This window comes from Xiphophorus hellerii, chromosome 22 (genome assembly GCF_003331165.1).
Source record: "Xiphophorus hellerii strain 12219 chromosome 22, Xiphophorus_hellerii-4.1, whole genome shotgun sequence".
In the NCBI taxonomy this organism is placed as follows: Eukaryota; Metazoa; Chordata; class Actinopteri; order Cyprinodontiformes; family Poeciliidae; genus Xiphophorus; species Xiphophorus hellerii.
The window spans coordinates 24,498,737-24,519,777 of record NC_045693.1 but is presented as its reverse complement, the minus strand read 5'-3'; the positions used below and the strand labels follow the sequence as shown (position 1 = coordinate 24,519,777).

Genomic DNA, 21,041 nt, shown 5'->3' with positions numbered 1-21,041 from the left:
CACCTCCGTAGGAAGGAGGCGACAGACGCCCACCCGGGTGAGGGCCCCCCCATCCTGAGCCAGCCAGCCGCCGCTCGAGTCGTCTCGCGTCATCACCACCGCTTTCACACGCACGATGTAGCTGTCACTGGACGGAAGGACGAAAGAAAGGTGGGAGATTATTAGAACGGGGTTCTCAAAGTGACATTCGTGTTAGTCTCAATCTTAAAATGCTAATTACAGGAAACCGACAATGCTTTAGGAAAAGCATTAACTGATTCGTCATTTGCATTATCATTTGGAAGAAGTCTTTAGGATTATTAGACGATTGCTTTGTTAAAGTACAGTCTAGTTTGCTAGTATGTGTTAAGCTGCTTCAAGCGCAAACCACTTCCTTCCGTAGTAAAAACAGAACGACGGGCAAATCAATACAAAAATGCTTTACTTTATGTTAAAGAAACTAAGATAAAAAACCCCCCAATTATTTGAAATATTAAACAAAAAACATCCTTCAGATAAATTGTTAATATTCAAATTCTGTTTGTTAAAGCTGAAAATGCTGCAAAGTCAAAGTGGACTTAATGCCACAGAAGTTTTGTGCAGTATTGGATTCACACCCTGACAGACTGTTTGAGGGCGTCGCAAGTCACAACTTTGTTCAGTGCACACTGTGCTGAAGTGGGAGGTGTTGCACCAGGATAAGTCAGCATTAAACAATTCATACTTTAGTCCTAAATCTAATCCCTGACCCATAAACAGCATTTCCCTTGTGGGACCAGGTTTCGGTCCCCACAAGGAGCAGTGGGTCCCCACAACGTAGTATATGTGTCCCCACAAGGTATTACAAACAAACGCACACACACACACACACACACAGTAAAACTTATGGAAACAGAGCTCAATGTTCAAAATCTCATGGTCAGCAGTCATAGTCTTAACTGGAATATTTCAGAATGACACGAACACAACTTCAAATGGCGGTGGTGAATCTCCTTTGGTACTTGACTCGTTTTTGCTTTCTGCATCACGAGTTACAAAATTTCAGCGTTGGGATTTTAAATCATTAAGTGGATTTAAAGTCCACTTAATGATTTAATCCACACTATCAAGAAAAAGAAAATATAGACTGAAAATATTTCTGGTTGCATTAAATCTAGACAGAACGCTGCAGGTTTTCTGTAAAGCAGATACGTTGCAAAACCTGAGGCCATGCAAGTAACTGAACTTACCAAATAAAACAACCACAAACAAAGCAGTAAGGATGCTCTTTTTGGACTGTAATATTGCAAAACATGTTTATTCCAGACTGCATAAAAAAAAAACCCCACACCCAGCTGCTGCTTGGGTCTAAAATGAGTGATAGCAGCTTCCTGGTTTCAATAGTTTTATTCAAAAAAGCCTCAACTTCACCAGCTCCATAGTCACTCACCGTGTCGCTATTCATCTGAGAGAATAACACTCAAATTTGCCCAACTAAAGTTTATTCTATGCCATTAAACATATTTTGCCGTTTTTAGAAACACTTCCTGCAGTAGGACTGGTTTATTTCACATGTACTGCAGAATAAGGTTTATTTTGTAATTTTTTATGCACTTTTAATTAGATCATAACTGCAGGGCAAATTAAAAAGATCTACTCGGATACATGTAAAAGGTTTCCCCCAGAAAACTTGCTAAGCCCGGTGGTTGGGCTCCAGGTCAGTCATTCATCCAGCGGCCCGTTGTGTTTTAGAGTTAAAATTTTTTTTTAAAGTTGACAGGAAATTTTAAAATATCGCCTGATAATTATGTGTTATTGAAAAATTGTAAGATCAATACCATAACACCAACAATAAAGTCTTTAAAAAATGCAAACATTTTACAAAGACTTTAAAAAAAAAGAAGCAATGCTTAGCCTGGTTTGGACACAAGTAAAGCCTGGTGGCCCGCCAGGCTTATAATACACCGAGGAAAACCCTGCGCGTTGCTGATCCCCAACATATTATTATGAAATTGTGGGGGTTTCCTTTTGTGTTTTAGAAGGCAGCTGCAGTAAAACAAGAAATTAGTTCTGTTACTCCAAATAAGGAAGCAGAGCAGTTAGATATCTAAAATGTTAATCTCTGTTTTATGTCAGTTACTTCATAAGAAGCGAATATAAATGTAAAAGTAAGTTGAAATGAGCACAAGTAGATGTTAAAAGAAATAGGATGCTTCTTTGTTTCCACATGCAATTTGTGTGTCCAGCCAATAAACTATTGTGTCTTGGAAGTTAAACAATTTAAATTACTGACAAGTTTAAATATGCCACGAGTTTTTTTTTATTATTGTTCTTTATCTGCTGTTGTGCCTATCTAATATGTGGGACCTGATTGCTTTCAAGTTATGTTTCAATTAAAGCTTCACATCTGAAAAACAGTTTGTCATAGCTGTAAAGAGCCAAGACTACGATACAATTAAATGATCAATTCCAAGCACCAAGCCAAGGTTCCCATTGTATTCGGCAAAGGCCACTACCAAATGGCTAGATGCAACAATGTTTTAAAAAATTGCTTTCGAATCACTAAAATCTTCCAGCATACGTGCAGCTTGTGAAGTGACAGAAATGATCTCTGACTGAATGGTGGACAGAGTGCCACAGTGCTGTACCTCCCCCACCTGCTGCTGCTGCGCAGCGCCGACCAGACAACTCAAACGAAGCCACTAAACCTTTTTCCACACTATCAAGAAAAAGAAAATATAGACTGAAAATATTTCTGGTTGCATTAAATCTAGACAGAAGGCTGCAGGTTTTCTGTAAAAGCGGCAGAATGCAGGCTAGCAACTCCACTAGCCAGCCCAATTATTTAGCTAAACAGAAGCAGCGGAACAGCAAAACGGGACATCAAGCAAAATACTTATTTCAAAACTTGTACTAAATCACCATATGTTTAGTCTATATTATGGAAAGAAAATAAATATCACAGATACCATTGTTATACAGCAACTGTAACTTTGAATATATAGCTATGTTTTTGTTTAAAATGAATTACATTATGTTTTAAATTTTTGTTTTAATTTTTAGTGATAATACTGTAAAAATTGGCCTTTTTACTCACGATTGTCAAACTGTGACAAACTCATATCATTCCAAATTTGCCTTTAAATGTAACATTTGCAGCCCAAGTGCAGGTCTTGGAAACGAAAGTAAATGTCTGGCAAGTTATTTACTAAATTAGCCTAAGTTATGTTTTCAAATCTAAATGAGTGTTTCTATGCTAAAACGCCGAAAAGTCGCCAGGCAATAAAACTAATAACACTAGTAATCAGGGAAATAGTTGCGATCTTATCCCAGCTACAGATCGTTTAAGTAAGACGACAGCCAAGTGGAGCCTGAATCGGACACACATCAAACCAACAAACAAGATAATGCAGCCACAGTTTAGTCTTGAGGAGCACAAAACAATACATGACAAAAAAAAAACAACACAAAAAACAAGCAGGAGACCGGAGGTGGAGCAGCAAACAACACCAGCCATTCCCCAGCCTTAGCATGACAGCCACCACCCTCACGGGGACACAATGCACATGGTCCCAATCCTCATGAACGACCCGACAATAACAGGATGTGCCTCTGTATATTGAATCGATGCTCTTTGTGTGTGTGTGCGTGTGTGCGGAGGGGCTGGGGGATTGAGGAGGGACATTAAAAGAGATATGGAGGAAGAGAGGCAGAGTGGGAGTGAATGGGAGAGGTGTTATATAATTAGCTTGCAGATAGACCAAAAGATCTAATGCACATACACACTCTCGCACACACGCAAACACAGGTGGCAAAACTGGTTCACCAGCTCCCACCCACACACATTCATAAAAGTGACTGAATGACAGACTGGCTGACTGGGTGATAGCAGACAAACAGCCCATACAGAAAAGCAGCCACACAAACACCCACGTTTGTGCTTTTGTGTAAGGCGCGCATGCATAAAATGAGATGTTTTTTTCCATCTAGCAACTACAAGTTGTTGTTTTTTGTTTTTTTTTCTTTGCACAATATGGGCGCAATAACTGAAAGGGTCACTTAAAAAAAAAAAAAAAAAAGATGTTATGAAACAGACCAAACTGGGAGGTTCAGCGGCGTTTACTGGCAGAGGACAGAGTTAGCCATGATGTCGGTGCGCAGGTGGGGTTTTACTTGTCATGTGAAAGCATGATGGGCGTAGGCAAAAAGTCATTCAGGTTCCTCTGTGGAGCTGGAAAACTTGAAAAGCAACAAAGGAAATAATAGAAATTTAAAATAGACACCTCAGTTACCTACTTGTGTTTCCATTAATCTAAACTAACTGCAAGCTAGCTTACACTGTAAGCTATCTTACACTGTAAGCTAGCTTTCTTGCTTACAGTGAAAAGCAACTATCTCATAGTTCATTGGCTAAATGGCTAAAATTGCTTATAAAAATGGCCCTAATGTGTTATACTTTTAAAATATCATATCTTGACTTCATTATTCCAACTAGAGTGATGTTAGCTTTGGCTAAAATATCTTCCCATGTATTTTAAGGTTGCAGTACATTGAGGCTACTTTGGTGGCAAATGAAGCATTTATGCAACCTTTGTGGCATACCAAAATAATAAAAAAAACAATACAGAGAAAATGTATCCTATTTCTATCAAAGGAATAAATAGCCTTGCTCCAGGCAACTACGATGGATTATCACTATATGCCTCAAATAAAACCACCAAAATAAACACCTGAATGCAGCTATAGAATGAATAACACCCCAAACATAGAGCTTATTTTCCAAATGTGCAGGCCAAATCTGAACAAGGCCCATATGGGGCCAGAATTAGTTGGCCCACATGCAGCTAAAAGAGTCCAAACACCCAAAAACCAGTCTTCCCTAGTAATTACCACTGAACCAGAGCTCACCAACCACCATTAGAGCACTCCCACACAGACTACGTCATTATATACCGACTACATGGTACTGATGAGATCACTTCTAGTATTGCAGAAAGAGAATGATGATGTGTTCTTCAGCTTGAGCAACAATTTCTCCATTAACTCCTAGAAAAGCAGTTTATAAATAACTAGCACGATGACTGAAAAACTACACAGCAGAAATGCAATCTTTTGCATAAGCAGTGACAAGAAAAAATACAAGTACAATTTTGTTCTTGCCTAAGAACTTCTAAAAAAAAAAGAAAAAGAAAAAAGACCTACGCTTGCTTTTATTTTAATTGGAAAATGAACAAGGGTTCTGACTGGAGTTCAGCACATTTATTGATGCTCCTTCAGCTTCCACTCAGTAACTCTCACTGTTTTTTAATGACCCAATATTTCTAAACTGTAGCTGCGTTTCCATTACAAACGTGCGCGAAATTTTTCAATATGCCGCTAATGTCAGCAAATTAAAGAAAAAAAAACAAACAACAACACAATTTCACAATTGTGGTGTTTCCAGTAAAAAAAAAAAACAAAAATAAAACACAATTAAAATCACACTGCAAGACAACATTCACCCACTACTTCGGGTTGTCTCCGTCATCTGGTTGTTGATCACGTGACTTGTGTGATGAAAAATAAAATGTTTCTATTACTGTTTAGCAAAAATAATACACTAAATTTGATACAGCCAAGAAACCACCCGACGCCCTCAGGTGGGTTTTGGGGCGTCGGGTGGTGCGGTGGTCGGAGGGTGCGCCCCGTATGCACCGCAGAGCTGCAGACTTAAGAGTCCCGTTCTCGGCTCGGTATCGTTCCCACGTGTCTTTCCACAGTTCTCTTTGTCTCCTTCCTGTCGAAATATTGTTGAATAAAGGCCACTGGTGCCAAAAATATATACGTGAAAAAAAGGGAGTTGTTTTTTTTTTTTTTAAACTGGCATTTTTCCATTCAGTTGCTGTTTTTTTTGTAATTCCAGTTTGCACAGTTACAGTATATTGCTAATGGAAATGCAGCTGTGAATAAGACTTTCTTGTAAGTAACGAAAATGTGTAGATACTTCCTTCAGCCAGCTGGCAGGCAGTGTGCAGTGACAGTTAGAGGAGAGGCAGCTTAGCGTTATTCTTTACAACTTAAGAAAACTCTAGAAAACTGGCACTTTTTTTTAAATGAATGTTCAAAATGGTGGGATGGCAATTTGACTGCAGTAAAATCTTATTAAACCAGCTTGCTCCGTACATTAAAGTAAATCAAGACGCAGTTACTTTGAACTTCAAGTCATTCATTTGTTACTTTTGGCTCTGTAAAACTGCCATAGAAAATGTTTGCATTTGGAAATCCATACTGTTGCCTTTACATGACTCAGACACACATGACGAATCCAGATATAGCGCGACAGCATCCAAGCCATCCGCATGCAGAAATAAACACCAAATTCTGCAATAAATAGACACATGTGCTTTCAGATACACGATCCAGGCTATCAGCTCTCTGAGATGAACTCGTCACATTTTGGTCCGTCTTGTGACCCATGTCTAGCGCCCCGTCTGCCGACAGGCCCTGTAATCTGTGGTCGGAACACACAGACAGCCACAACCAGCAGCAGAGCGCTGCTTTAATACCCTTGGAGGAGACTAAACATCTTGGCACAGATGCACTCACACTAACATTTAGGAACTGTGAATCTAATTCTGTCCATGTCAATGTTGCATGAAGCGCTAGGTGCTGGAAAGAAAGAAAAAAGGGCCGACAGCCGCTTTGAAAGAAGACGACCGATGCGCCGAGGTCGTCCATTCATACAGATCCAGCATGAAAAACATCTTAGTTGATCAATTTTAACCCGGCATCAAAGTGGCTGTGAATTTTACTTGGCGTCACGACCAAATGTGAGTGACGACTCGGTTCGGACGGGCGATAAGAGGGGAGCTCACCGCCTCGCAGATAACAGCGGCGAATCCGTGAGTCGTGGCCTTTTATAATTTATTGTAAGCCAGCAGGACAAAAGTGCAGGGTGTGTCAGGCAACCGTGTCCTAAAAAGGCTCACGCACGTCCAATCGCCAGCCGTTATGCATTTGTTGCAATGCCACTTATACTGCATATCAAACAATAAGTCATAAGCGCAACAGCCTGGAACACAAGCCTGAGGTGTCACTAACTAGAGCCCCAAACTGCTCTCTGCTGAGTTTTCAAACGGCGATATTCTTAGCTATGTGGAACAAAGCACTGAAATAGTCGAATGTGTTGGTTGCTAAACAACACATTAGTCCAAGTTCATCTGAAAATAGCATGTTTTGAGTATGTGCTAAAAGGATCTACCTGGGTTTACCTGACCTATACCGATTTCTACTTTACTTTGAGATTTGGACTCAGAGTAAATTTGTGATATGTCCCAAACCTTTGTTTGATTTTTTTTTTGTGACAAAACTCCTTCTCTCCTTCCCCTCAGTAGTTCTGCTGGCGACTACAGTCAGAGTCAAAACCAGAGAAAACTTTATTTATTCTCTCACTGGCTCATTATGAGGTTCATTAATGAAAATGAAAAAACAAAACAAAACATGAGAATTTCAAGAAATAACTGGAAGATTAAATGTCCTGTTTTGTTTCATCTTTTTGACCTTTAAGCTCTTACCTGCTAGGAGACATGAGGAATTTGGGTATGTTGGCAGGCTTTTGGAAATAACAATATTGAGGTAAGGATTTACATTCTCTAGATGATAAACTTGGAAACCTTTGATTTTGTGATGCTAAGACAGCTAATCACTAACATGCTAATGCCATTTTAAAACGTCAACTCTGTTTTTTTATTTTATTTTAAAAACCTGTCTAACAATGACTTTTCTCTCTGACACCCATACAATTTAATATTAGTTCCTAATGAGAAATCTGACTCCTAATGATCGGTGTGGTCGAACCAGAGTTTGGTATCTGTTAGCGTTCATCGTTAGCTGTTTGCTGGCAGTCTTCAGTAGGAATTGTTTCGTTTCAATTTCTCTCATTTGACCTACAAAAATACTAAAACTAACATAACTTTGACAACAAAAAAAAAAAGAAGAAAAAAGCCTTTTAGCACCAACAAGAAGTTTATCATAGATTCAACAGCTTTCCCCCTCTTTTTGCTTAAAGACAAATACGATAGATTTGCGCGATCAAGTTTGGAGCTCGACTCTTCCTTTGTCCTCCTCATACGAGACGGAAAGCATTGGATGTAAAATTAGTTAAAAAAAAATTTAAAAAACTGCAGGCAGAGACTAAAGAAAAGCTAATCGAGACCACTTTAAAAAATTTTACAGAGCACGACTGCACTTGAAGCATGACACAAAAACAATTAGAGCTGCTTTATAACTCTTTCACCATGCCCACTTTATAGTTATACACAACAAACAGGCTATTGAATGTGCTCCAGAGTTAAATGGACCCTGAGAAATCCCCCCCTTTGTGCAAGAGGGCCGTAATAAAACAGTAAACGGGGCTTGGAAGCCGGCTTGGAAAGGTGTGGAATCCAGCTCATGTGTGCCAGATAAATGGGCCGGTGAGGGCAGTCCAGCCATGTGTGATAAGGGTGGCTACACTTCCTGTGATAAAGAATGACTCGCCACGCCTCTGCATGATCAACAGCGCCACACACACCCCTCTCTGTACACAGTATGCGCTCTGTTTGCTGCAATCAGGAAGTGACTGAAGGGCACTTCACAATCAGGATCATTTCATTATTGGTTTGTTTTTCTGATGTCCTGAATGCTCCCAGTCTCACGGCATTGTGCGATGCTCCTGTGGCGAAGTCACTGCAATGCATGGCGCGCAAACAAAATAAAATGAAAATAGAAATAAGCTGCCGCAATGCTTCCAGATGTTTGAATTTGCTCGTTTTCTGACTTATATGAGTCTAAACTTTGATGTCTTTGGTTTTTTTTCTCAATTAACTGCTACTAGTAATTAGACCAAGTAAGGATGAAATGTTCTTAATTTGATTTGTTTATGCTGAAGGACAATTTGCCGCTTGTTGGTTAGAAGAGAGGATTCGTCTGTTCTACCTGATCTTTTTAATTTCATTACCTCTCATTCAGAGAGACAGGAAGTGCGGGGTTGGGCCCTGGGGGAGAGGTGAAGAGAATTCATTCACAACTATTGACGCGGGCGCCTCCTGGGGGGAAGTCTGATCGGCATTCTGTCAATCAGCTGCAGTTATGTGGAACGTTCACATGTCCGGCCAGCACAAGGCTCGAGCCGCTGCTTAGGCCCAGTGCGTCAGTTGATATGGGAGCGGCGTTAACGGATAACACGCCATGCCCGACTGGCCAATCACGGGGCGAAAGCACCAAGGGCGCTCTGATCAATTAGTCACCGATCGTTATGGGTCTATATTCCCTTCGAAACAGCGAGGGTGGTTAAAGATCCGCAGAGGAAGGCGACCAAGCCATTCCTGAAAACATTTTTCGTCGAAGTTGCAGGAAATGGCATTCGGTCGCCCTCTGTAAGTAACCAAATAGAGCCTCTCCTTCGCATATTTTCACATGCTACGTCTGCGGTGGTTTATTTTGTGTTACAACAGAGTTACATTTTCAACAGCTCCGCAAACAGACGCTACCCTCCTCAGATAAATGGAAATAATTAGAGAGCACCAAGAAATCGGCCAGTCGCCCGACTGACAGGCTGCTGGGGAAGTCAAAGAATCTGATCTTCAGTGTTTTAGTTGTGAAAAGAAGACTTGGTTAGCCACTTTCAATATGTATTAGTTTTGGAAGCAGGAAGCAGAAAAATATAAGAAGCTAATTCAAGGAAGTAGATTTTTTTTTCCCTCTACTTCTTTAGTCTGTAGGTCATTAGGGCTGCAAGACAGAGAAAATATTCAGTAAAGACGTTTTAACTTTAAGCTTTCAACCACATAGTGTCTATGTTCTGAAGGGCAAACACACAACGAGCCATTTCACAATTAACACTAACTGTGTTAATTGCTAAAAAAAAAAAAAAAAAAGTCGGCTGTGATCATTTTGTTTGTTTTAAATGAGTAAAACCATGCTTTACAACGACCGGTGGGTCCCCTTTATACTCAGAAGTCAGGTTTGTTGTGGAGCAACCAAAAGATTAGCATTTGGTACGGCTCCTGTGGATGCAAAATATCTGTTTGAAAACTTGCTTCTTTTTGTGCTTTAACACATAAAACAGAGAAATTATTACGGGATTTTATTGCTAATAGCAGTTAGCAACGCAACAATTCAAAACTCTGATTGTTTTCCCGACTTGTTACTAGAACAATGCGAGTCACTCCCAATGCTTGCACAAATGGATTGTGATTTTGCTTCTGCTCCTAATATGAATAGGTAATGAGTGCTCAAATCAGAAAGGTTAAAATAAAAAGTTGCTTTTACATGCCGTTATAGCTTTCAATAGGAAATCTGGCAGATCAAAGCTTTGCCAAACTGAGAAAACAAAAATCAAATCCAAAATTCTACCAGTGCATCTTTAGAGTTACATCATTGGCATAAATTCCTTATTGAGAAAGCTTTATGTATCTTCTACATATTTTCAAAAAATCTGGATGGTTTCGGGTATCTTCCTCAAAGACACGTCACAAATTCATCATGACTATAAACGTTGCTCGGAGCATAAACAAGCTTCACAATTCATAAAGTAGGTAGGCCAAAAAGTGAAAACCACTGATAAATAAATCAAACTCCTGTCTTTTACACCTCTGTGCAATTGTTGGCGCTCAGCATTGCTCTTATAACTGTACTTCAAAAGTGGCAGCCCCTCCAGTTAACACGAACTCCACTGAAACTAAGCTGATTGGTCCTAAACCTCTTACAGACCCTCGATAAAGCCTCCCATCCGCTTATTCTTGGTTCGACTTAACGCTTCGGGCTGAGTGAAAGTGACGAGCGAAGGGGGGTGGAGAGGGGGGGACTTTCTAATCCTCTTTGCATCTTTGACGGACGTCCAACACAATGTCAGCCGGAGGTGTGTTTGATCAGGTGGACTTCGTTTACATAAACTGTCAGATGTCAATGGTTTATCTTGTAATTGGACAAACTGTGGCGCATCAAGCCAACTGAAAACTATTTGCATGATGAACACTAGGAAGCCTGTTCACTCAGGGCTTCCCCAAACGAGGCACATCGGGATTTTTACAGCTACGCATGAAAGGCAACAGCAATATTAGATGTTACTTCGCCCGAATTTGTTGCAGGTTGGAATCATATTTCACAACATGTGATATTTATACATAACATTCTTAGAATTAATTTAACTCTTCCTAAAACAAATAGTGTCGACTGGAGCTTACCAGCGGCATCGCAAAGACTGGGCCTCGAGATAAATATGCCGTCACACTGGCTATATAGTTTTGTATACTGTACCCACTGTACTTTTTGCATGACTTCTTCTAAAAACACATGTACTGCCACCAACTGTTAGTTAAGGAGGTAAACTGTAGTCCATCCAAATGATTAAACCCATTTTGAACATTTGGTCATTTGGGTACAAAATGGAAACGTCAAGAACAAAATTCGTTCTACCTACGTTGACAGAAAACTAAAGCTATTTTCTGTCTACTGTAAGAAACTTTGCCCACTCAGCACTTACCAGCAGTAATCACCCCTGGTTATTTAATCATTTTCGTTATTTCACACTATTCATACAAAGGGATTCTTTAAACATTAATGTTATTTAATTTGTCAGGCCAATGATAAACCAAAATACCTATCATGGTAAGAAATTAATCTAATAAAGACCCAACCCTATGCTCAACTACTAAAAGAAATAAACAGATACACAATGACTAAGTACACAAGAACAAAATTTGATGACGAGCATAAAAAGAAAATAGAAAGTTACAAAGCAGCAACATGTGGGTCTGAAGTGGAGCCATTACTGGAGTGACAAGTTGACTTGAAGTTGTATCCAAAGCAGCAGTAAAAACAAATGGTTAGCGTTGATGCTATGATTCATTGCCCTTAAAAACTTAATAACCCCAACAACATTAACACAAGGACTGTTTGGTGGAGATGAAAAGCTAAAAACACTAATGTTAAAACCAAGCTGACAAATAAACCATTTCTTTTTGTTACTGTTGGGGAGGGGGGGGGGAATAAATATGTGCAAGGAATGTTTCCTCGGCTTTGAACGCCTTATAAATTAAAGTCACCAACACGCCCTCAAGCTAACTACGGTGTCACACTAGCTAAAGAACTGAAAGTTCACGAAGTTCATTCACTGGGGAGAAGAATGGGAGTTATCTGCAAACAGCCTCTTGAGTCGTCGTACATACGGGTTCACCAGGGGGAAAAGACACACGATGAAGTGAATGAATACTCGAGCTATTATAATCTTGGTCATCCAGTCAGCTGATGAGCAGAGATTTTTAAAAAAGGGAGGGGGGGTGTGAGGGGAGGAAAACAATCCAGGTCCATTGTTTGGTGTCCTGATATAAACAGCTCGGACCATTATATGGCCTAAAGGCTCCGGAGAGCAAGCAGCGATGAGCCTCTCTGTGAAACACAGGAAACACTGTGGAAAGCATCTGTTCCATGTGATGCGTGCGTGCACGCGTGCACCAGCGGAGGGGGAGTACAGAAACTTAAAAAAAATACCGAGGGCTCTGCAAAGGAAGCGGACGGGCTGTATGTGTTTACGCGTCTGATTTTGACACGTACCGTTCAATGCAGCTCATCACTTCACCGTCTGCAGATAGTGTAAAACGAAGCCACACGTCTTTAAATACACAGTCAAAATGTGACGCCGTGACAGCGGCGCTGACTTCATGCGAGTCGTTGGTCTTGAAGGCTCTTCCTGCCTCTTCTAGATTTTTAGACCTCACCCAGGTTGACAAACTTGGTTACCACGAGATATTAAGAGAGACAAAGCAGCGATTGTGCCTTTGCAATGTTCCATAGAATACCGGTTCAGGTCGCAGAAACCTAAAGGTGTGCTGCGAGAACTTTTCGACATTTTTTTGGCCTTCTATAGGTTGTAAAGACCAGTGATCCCAAATAAACTGTTTTATCTGTAATGGAAAATTGAAGGGGGAAAAAGTAAAATATGCTGCAATAAAAAGTTAACTTCTACCGCGGCTCATACATTCATTTGCCAAAATAGTTTAAATCTTTCTGACGGTAATGTGAAAGACGGTTTCTTCCTCCCTGGTCTGCTCTGCATTTGACGCCATCCAACTTCTCATTGGCTGTCTGCCTGTACCTGCTGAACAAAAGCATCCCCCACAGCATGATGCCGACACCACCTCCGTCCGCAGAACGGTATGTTCAGAGTAAAATACACTATTAGTTGTTCAACACACATCTCTGTCTGCAGGTGTAACCGGGTTGTATTAGCAGTTTCGTATGACGCAGAATGCGCTCTGTAGCAAAAATAGTTCACATATCTGTCGGTGAACGTCCTGAAAGCCGCCAGGTGCAGCGAGGTGACTTCAAAATGCAGACCCCTTCTCTTGATTTCTTCTTCCTCGGTATTCTTTTATTTCTTTCTGGTTGTACTTGTAAATAATGTTTGGCTATATTTTTATATTTATAGCCTTTCAGACCGGCCTCCTTGCAGGCAGTGTTTCATTGTGCAGGTAAAACGTGTTTCCACTTCCCACATGACAACAACATGTTGAGGTGGGTGGTGCTACCATCAAAATTTGATTCATAGTACATTGTTGTTCTGTTCAGTAATATTTTTTCTGTACCTACCCCATAACTTGGACATTTAGATACATTTCTTTTTGTGAAGTTATACTTATGAACCAAGTTAACAGCAACACCAAATGCATCCAACATGGCCGCTCGGCCGTTGGGTAATATTCTCCTGAGAAACGGGACTTGGAGCGGTCAGTCTGTGACATGACGGTTTTTCTGTTATCGCTCTCCGAAAGACGACATTGTGTCCGAACTACTTTGGCACAACGTGAATAAACTCCGGTTACTACAGAAAATTAGCTTATTTCAGCTAACTTGAGCACATTTATATTGACAATGTTGATTAAATCTGCGGTATGTAACTTTTACAAAAACATTTATTTTTTTTATTTGTTAAAGATGTCACAATGTCATGATGGTGTAGTATGAGACAAACAATCTGTGAAAAAAATTGCCGCTCTTCCACCTCCCACTGCTATTATCGTCTGAAGAAATGCAACGCTCCCGGTCAAAAACAGCCAATTAGAGCCAGGAGGAGGAGCCTAGAGCTGCCAAACATGCTTGTGTAAGCACTGCTAAGGGAAAAGGAAAAGCATTTATCCTTCGTCATCAGTATCTATGCTAACTAGCCTTAGACCTCTTGGCAGTCTATGTTGTGGTGAATCAGCTGCAGACTGACTTATACTGTCATGACATAATAATAATTTGAACAAATGTGTAAAAAATATATATTTTTTTAAAATAGAAGTTACATACTGTAGCATTAAGATGCATTGAAAAATAAAATCTGGATCAAAAAGTTGGATTTTGGGCCCATCTGACCAGAGCATTTTTATCTACAATATACCCTACAAGTCTTCTTGCAAACTACCATTGGGATTTTTGTTATGGCTTTCTTTCAACAATGGCTTGCAGCATCATATCAGTTTCCAAAAGGGGTGAATCATTTAATCATCCATCTATGTCCGGTTTTGGTGACGAGCTTTCTCACTCCTATCAGGTTTATTGAAACGTTAATATCGGATTCAGCTAAGTTGGAAAAACGGGGAACAGGACAGTCCTGCAGAGGGAACATACAGGTCGTCTGACTCCTCGCTGCTGCGTTCACCACTTCGTGACTGCTTTTTATTTCAGGGACGGATTCGGTTTCAACTCTTTGTCGACCTTAGCTGAATGTCACCGAGCATCTCCTGTCCAATACTGACTGTGCACATGCTGACTGGGCAGTAGCTCACACCAGATCAATACATCCTCTGCTCATAGTGTTACTCTGTGTACAGGGGGTGGGGGGGTACAATGCACCCTTATAATGAGTAATAACTGAGGAGAGAAGAGGAACTTCCAAACCTGGGATATGACAAAGATAACACATTAAATCTGTCAACATTACAGCCCAAGCAGGTCGTAAACAAACGCGTCAACAACTACACGGCAACACAACAAAAGGCAGATAATGAACCGCTGATGTCGCAAGAGACTGAGAACTGTTACCGAATACTGACATCATAAAAGAAATACGTGACACCACGAGTATAAACGGGTGTGTCTTTATGTCCTGACCCGACATCAAACCCATAACTGGCTTTACTTCAGATAAAGAGACCGCATTACACAAAATAGATAATTTTTACGACGACCGCTTCCGACCAGCCAAAAAGATAAAGATAGCAAGGCTACAACCAACAGTAAAAAGCACATTAATAATCTTAATAGATACTGAAATTATATTTTAATCTTTTTTTTTCTCTAGTAAATAGCTGTAGTCCAATAAAATTAGCTCAGACTCTCCTTTACAAGTCAGGAATAAGCCCAACAGATAACATTCAACTGGGAGACAAAAAAAACTGTCACAAGATGAGAGTACACTAATGTTACGAGTTGTACTTGTTCACTGCATATATTTTCATGCAAAAAAAAAAAAAAAAAATATATATATATATATATATATATATATATATATATATATATATATAATATACTGTATATATACATATATATATTTCCAAAGTGGTTATGCACGTTTGTATTTGTCGTCAGGGTTGTGGTTTCACAGTCATGTGAAAAACAGTCAGTATGACCTTCAAATAAAAAGCATCAGCTTCAAATTATAGGTAAACCCAAACCCGGACATGAGATGCTTTGACGACGTTTACCCAAACACTTGGCCAAAAAGTTACGCCGTAGTACGGCCTTTAAAGCTTCTGCATTAATCAGAACCGGGTCACGCCAATCAAACTAGCTTGTCAAGTCAATTATATATATTCTAATCTGATTCTGGTTCTAAAACAAGTTTAGTTTATCATGCCAGTTGGTAAAAACTTTTCAGTCAAAGGAAGCCAAGATGATTGCCTCAAGTCACAAACTTTGCAGCAATCCCTCCTCCTTGTTGACCTTGTGGCGACACCAGATAGTTGATTGCATTGAGTCACCAACTCTGCTGTAAATCCTCACACTGGTCATCCATTTGGCAAAAGAAAACTCCCATCAACTCAAATCTGGTGAGAAATGCCCCCAGTGATTGTAGGGGTGGGCGATATGGACTTGAATATTGTTTTATTACAATATTTTGTGGTAATATTGTGATAAACAATGAACGTGTCAAGTGTCAGGATGACAACATGAAACGGCAACCACAGCCCCACAAAAACCAATAACGATCTTGATAAACATATCCATTTGTAATGCGCTTCTTTAGAACACCGGTCACATAAAGAAGTGTGATTTCTGTCACTATACTCCACACAGTAACTGCATTTAATCAAAATGTCAAATTAAACCATATTTATTGGTACTTTCATTGAACAAACAGTGGAGAAAATAGTAAAACTATCAATCCCGATAACTCGGACAGCTTTTAAACATCATTAATTGAAATTGATCACAGCAACGATAAATTGGAATTCTTATCATGATAAGAAATGTATCACAATAAATGATAAAAGATACGATAAATGCCCAGCCCCACGCGATTGCTATGAAACTCTTGGTTCCACAGTAAACAACATTTGTCAACTGTAGCCAAATGGTTCCGACAGAAATGTCTTAAAATACTTTTGAACAATTATGAGAGACCTGAGGATAGAAGTGCAAAAGCAGCACTGGTGTTGCCATCCAAAGTCACCCAGCCGGGTTCTTTTGAAAGTTTCCAGGGTGTGGTTTGGTTTTGCACATTAGTGGCGAAAGCAAACTTTATCAGCAAGGCCATAAAGGTATCGTCTGCAACAGGAAATGATCCAACAGCTTCAGGGAGAGATTTTTTTGTTGTTGTTGTAATATATTGTGACAAATGTATGGCCTCTGTCTCGCCGGAGAACTTGGGTGGGGACAGAATCAGATGTGGGACTGTGCAATGAGAGGTACACTGAGAGAACCGAATAAAACTGATGCAACAATTTGCAAACATCAGATGGTGATACGTATATAATCAACCCCTCTGAATAAACATGGTTAAATTAATTGACTTCCAACCAACTTCTCAATTTTGTTTAGACAAAAATGGTTTTAAGTTATAAATTTAGATTTATTTTTCGCTAATGTGGATTGTCCTGTGTGAGAAAGAAGCCGAAACAAGAACAGATTTGCGATTTAGGCATTAAATGTTAATATATAAATACAATTTTCAAATAAATTTTATGGTGGTCGGATGTTAAACATTTTCCTTGACAGCCACAGCTAAGACGAATGCTTCAGGATTAAGAAGTTTGGTTTCTAACTTGCTAACAATTTAGCATTCGCGCTGTTATTAAACTAGCTACAGCATGAAATGCTACTGAAACCATTAAAAAAAAACCTTCAAAATATCTCCCATTAAGGTGGCAATTAAGTTTTTTCTCAACAACCTTGAATAAAAATAATTAGCAAAAGGTTAAAGAAGCTCAGCACACTAGCATCTTTTTCTTTAGCATTAGCGTTCAGGAAAATATGTTACCAAAACCGTAACAGATTTTCAAAATATGTACTAAGGTAGCATTAAAACCTATTTTTCCTGACAACCACGGTTAAGGTTCTCTATGAACTCTAACATTAGGAAGCTTAGCTTGCTAGCATGTTTGTCCTCAACATTTCATGTTGCCAAGCTAGTTACAGCTGGATAAAAGCTCATAATATTTACTAAATAAATAGAAGTAAATACACTGAGGAGACAAGGTGATTTGTCTGACTTACTCCTGTTGTGTAAGGACTACAACCTTTCCAGTAGATATGCCTACTGACCAGTATCATTCATCTTCTATGATATTTTCTATCTGAAGGTTAAAGTCCTTTTTAATGAGACTCCAGGTACAGTGCCAGAACTAAAATATTATTTTTTTCTGGCTGCAGAGCACAAAGTTTCACAGTGCTCACCTCCCACCTTTTGCTGCACACTGCTGGTCAGCAGACTGAGAGAAGGCTACTACACTGTTCTTTCACAAACAAGAAATATGAGTTTCTTCCGGTCATGAAAAACACAGATAGTGTGTGTAAGCTAACTCACAATTCAAGGTTTAGTTGTATATAAGTTGGAAGAACTTTGACCATTCCAAGCAGTAAGAAATTAAAAAATACAACGTAAGACGACTCCCCAAAAACACGCACAATATGTGAATGTCGCGATACAGATATCACTTGCTATGGATAAATCATTTTTTAAAAAGTCCTTCTACTTTGCAAATAGACCTCAGATAATAACTACCAGTAGTTTATCCATCTCAACAACATGGCTTTATTGAATAAATCAATTCTGGCTAACACCTGCTGTTTTCACAAAGACCTACCTTACTCCAAAACATTTTGTGTTGTATTAAACTAGAAGGGCCATGGGGAGCCTGAACGTAGGGTGCTTAAATTATTAGCTCACATTGACTCCAGTCCAAGATTTTCTTCACCATATGCATATTGTATACATTGTGTGATATTGAAACCCTGATCAATTTGTGACATTAGCAATAGTAAATACAATTTTATTTTCGCTAGAGGTTATCTTAGCATAAAAAAAATATCACACCAACTCAGGCCTTGTTTCAAAACAGACTTGATGGTGTTTTGTTTTGAACTACTCTTCTTCCTGAAATAATTGTACCTGATCATTATTCTATAAAACACGTTCCTGTGTGAAAGCAACTACTACATGTCAGTAATTTTCTACTTTCAAATTTAGTACATTTCGAGTATTAGTAGAAACTAGAAATGTTATCTACATATTGTATTTTAACTGTATTTTCTACTATTCAATACCCTCCCAAATTCGTGTTAATATAGTGCCGACCGGTGCCAGGTTACGTACTCGGGTTTCCCTGTGGGGTCGTAGACCGGGGAACAGACACCCAGACGCGGGGCTTGTGCTGACTACAGCACGGCCAACAGGCATGAATGGGGACTCGCTGAAGGTTAGAGGGCTTTTATGAATGAGCCGCCGTCACGCTACCGCAGCGCAAACATCCCCCCCCATCCGGTGCCCTTCGCCCTTCCAGCCCCCGCCAACAAATCAGCCCAGGCAGGCATTGCCACCGAGCAGCCTAGCTCAGACGAGAGGAAGAAAAAGAAAGAAAGAAAAAAAAACCCGTCTAGTATAGTTTTTGTGTCGCCTAATATGAAAACAGCTGGTTAGGGGTAAGCGTTCGGCTTTAACTGGTGACCCACTGGTGCCGTGTAAACAGGTCCGTGGGCCTACACACACACACCGAGCTACATTTCGCAGAAGGCGAACGAGCCCGCGTGGCGGACAGAAACGAGCCGCGACGACTCGAATCAACCCGAATCCGACGCTGGATTTTTTCTCTCTCTCTCTCGCCTCTGAAAGCCAGCCGTCGTTTACAATCCCATTTAGCCTGCTATTTTTTTTTTTTTTTTTAGAATTTTTTTTATTTTTATGAATGGAGCGCGGTAGGCTATGCAAATGAGGGCGATTGAGAAAGAGATGGCGGATGGGGCATATCGGATATCTCTTATCCGGTGAGACTTCCCCCTTCGGTTGAAAGCAAACACACAGATGTGACCAAACAGCAGAGAGAAAAGGGGGCAGAGAGAGAAACGCGGCCGTTACACCGTAACAAACCGTGGGCCCCCCCCACGCGCGCTGCCGTGGCTGTATTTCTCTCTATATTTAAAGCTCGTTAGGCGCGTTTGAGTTCCTAAGTTACGCTGCAACAGGGCCTCACTCGCTGCTCTCTCGCTTGAGATCCTTTCAGAAAATGTTTCCGATCCACCCACGCTTATTCCCCTCCTCCTCCTCCCACTCTTCTTTCTCTCTCTCTCTCTCTCTCTCTCTCGCCTTCTTTAGGCTGTTTTCTAGAACATAATAATATGGGGCGGAGGAGGAGGGGGGGGGGGGGGGGGGGGCACCGTAAAAAATAAAAATAAAACAACAAAAAGAAAAAATACAAACGCAACACACAGCCGATGCATTAAAGACACGAACGGTTACGATTAAAAGGGAAGTACAGCTTTGCAAGGAGAGTTTTTGCACATTCCACCAAGTTGCTCCAAGCAACTTATAAGCACGGGGGGAGAGAGAAATCTTTAAAGCTGCATTACTTACTCGTTTGGGTGTGTTTCCTCTATCATTTTTTCGTTTCACCTCAGGTAATGTACCACGGCGGTTGCATACTTTTCACTCGTCATTCTTTCACCTCCGATCCTGTGTCCAATTCCGCATAAATCCCCCCTGCGCCTTTGTGCGAAGTGTCGGCTCTCAGGCTTTGCCCTCGACAGTCCCTTTTTTTTTTTTCTTCCTGAAATCCTTTCCTCCGCTGAAGCCACGCTGTTTTCTTCTGGATCCCAGAAGAAGAAGGAATAAAGGACCTCCTCTTCTCCGTCTGGAACTTTAATACCCAATCAGTGGATAAACGCAGGCTGCACTGGCAATTTCGGTTGCCGAATCTAGCTCCTGATTCTCTCTAACCCCCCCACCTTCCCCAAACACACACACGTACACCCACTCACTCACACACACACACACGCTCGCGCGCGCGCAAACTCGCTCGCTCACTCCCTCTCACACACGCTCCGTTTTTTAAGTCCTAAGGCGCATGTTTTCACCGACGACTCCTCTTCCAGTTGTGCGTAAAAAAAAAAAAGAAAAGAAGCGCGTCTTTGCTGCTGTTGCCGAGGGGTGGCCCCGCTAGAGCCCCATCTCTCACTACTCCATGTTGGATTGCAGGCGGCTGAGCTGCTCCAACGACGCCGGGGGGAGGAGAGAGAGGGAGGCTGGGGGTGGAGAGCGGAGCAGGGCGGAAGCGGTGACGTCGTGCTACATTTTGGTGGAGGGCCCAAGACGGCTGCAAGCTGTGGCCTATAGTGGCCCTTGATAAATGCAACAACCCCCTCCCTCCTTATTACACACACACACACACGCACGCACACACACGCCCACACACTCCTTGATCCTTGATTTCAAATCCGGGCATGTCTCATATCAAAACTCTTAGTTCAAGTACAAGCTTGGTCTTAAAAGATAGACTATTGAGTGGGAAATTGTGGAAAGGGGTGATTATGTATGGAATGCCCAAAGTACCAAAATTTTCTAAACGAAATAAAATATATGCGAATGT

The 21,041-nt window shown here is 40.6% G+C and overlaps 1 protein-coding gene and 1 long non-coding RNA gene across 2 annotated transcripts in view; one reads left to right on the top strand and one right to left on the bottom strand.

Moving 5' to 3' along the window:
- Positions 1 to 20,697, bottom strand: part of LOC116713842 (sprouty-related, EVH1 domain-containing protein 2-like) — a 36,601-nt gene extending 15,904 nt beyond the window's left edge. The window contains 2 exon segments of the mRNA XM_032554127.1: positions 1 to 127; positions 20,030 to 20,697. Coding sequence (XP_032410018.1) covers positions 1 to 127; positions 20,030 to 20,055 — 153 coding nt within the window. The 5' untranslated portion in view covers positions 20,056 to 20,697.
- Positions 986 to 6,617, top strand: LOC116713844 (uncharacterized). Its single transcript, XR_004337925.1, has 2 exons — positions 986 to 1,057; positions 1,164 to 6,617. It is a non-coding gene; the product is annotated as an uncharacterized LOC116713844 (long non-coding RNA).
- Positions 20,698 to 21,041: the final 344 nt, after the last annotated feature.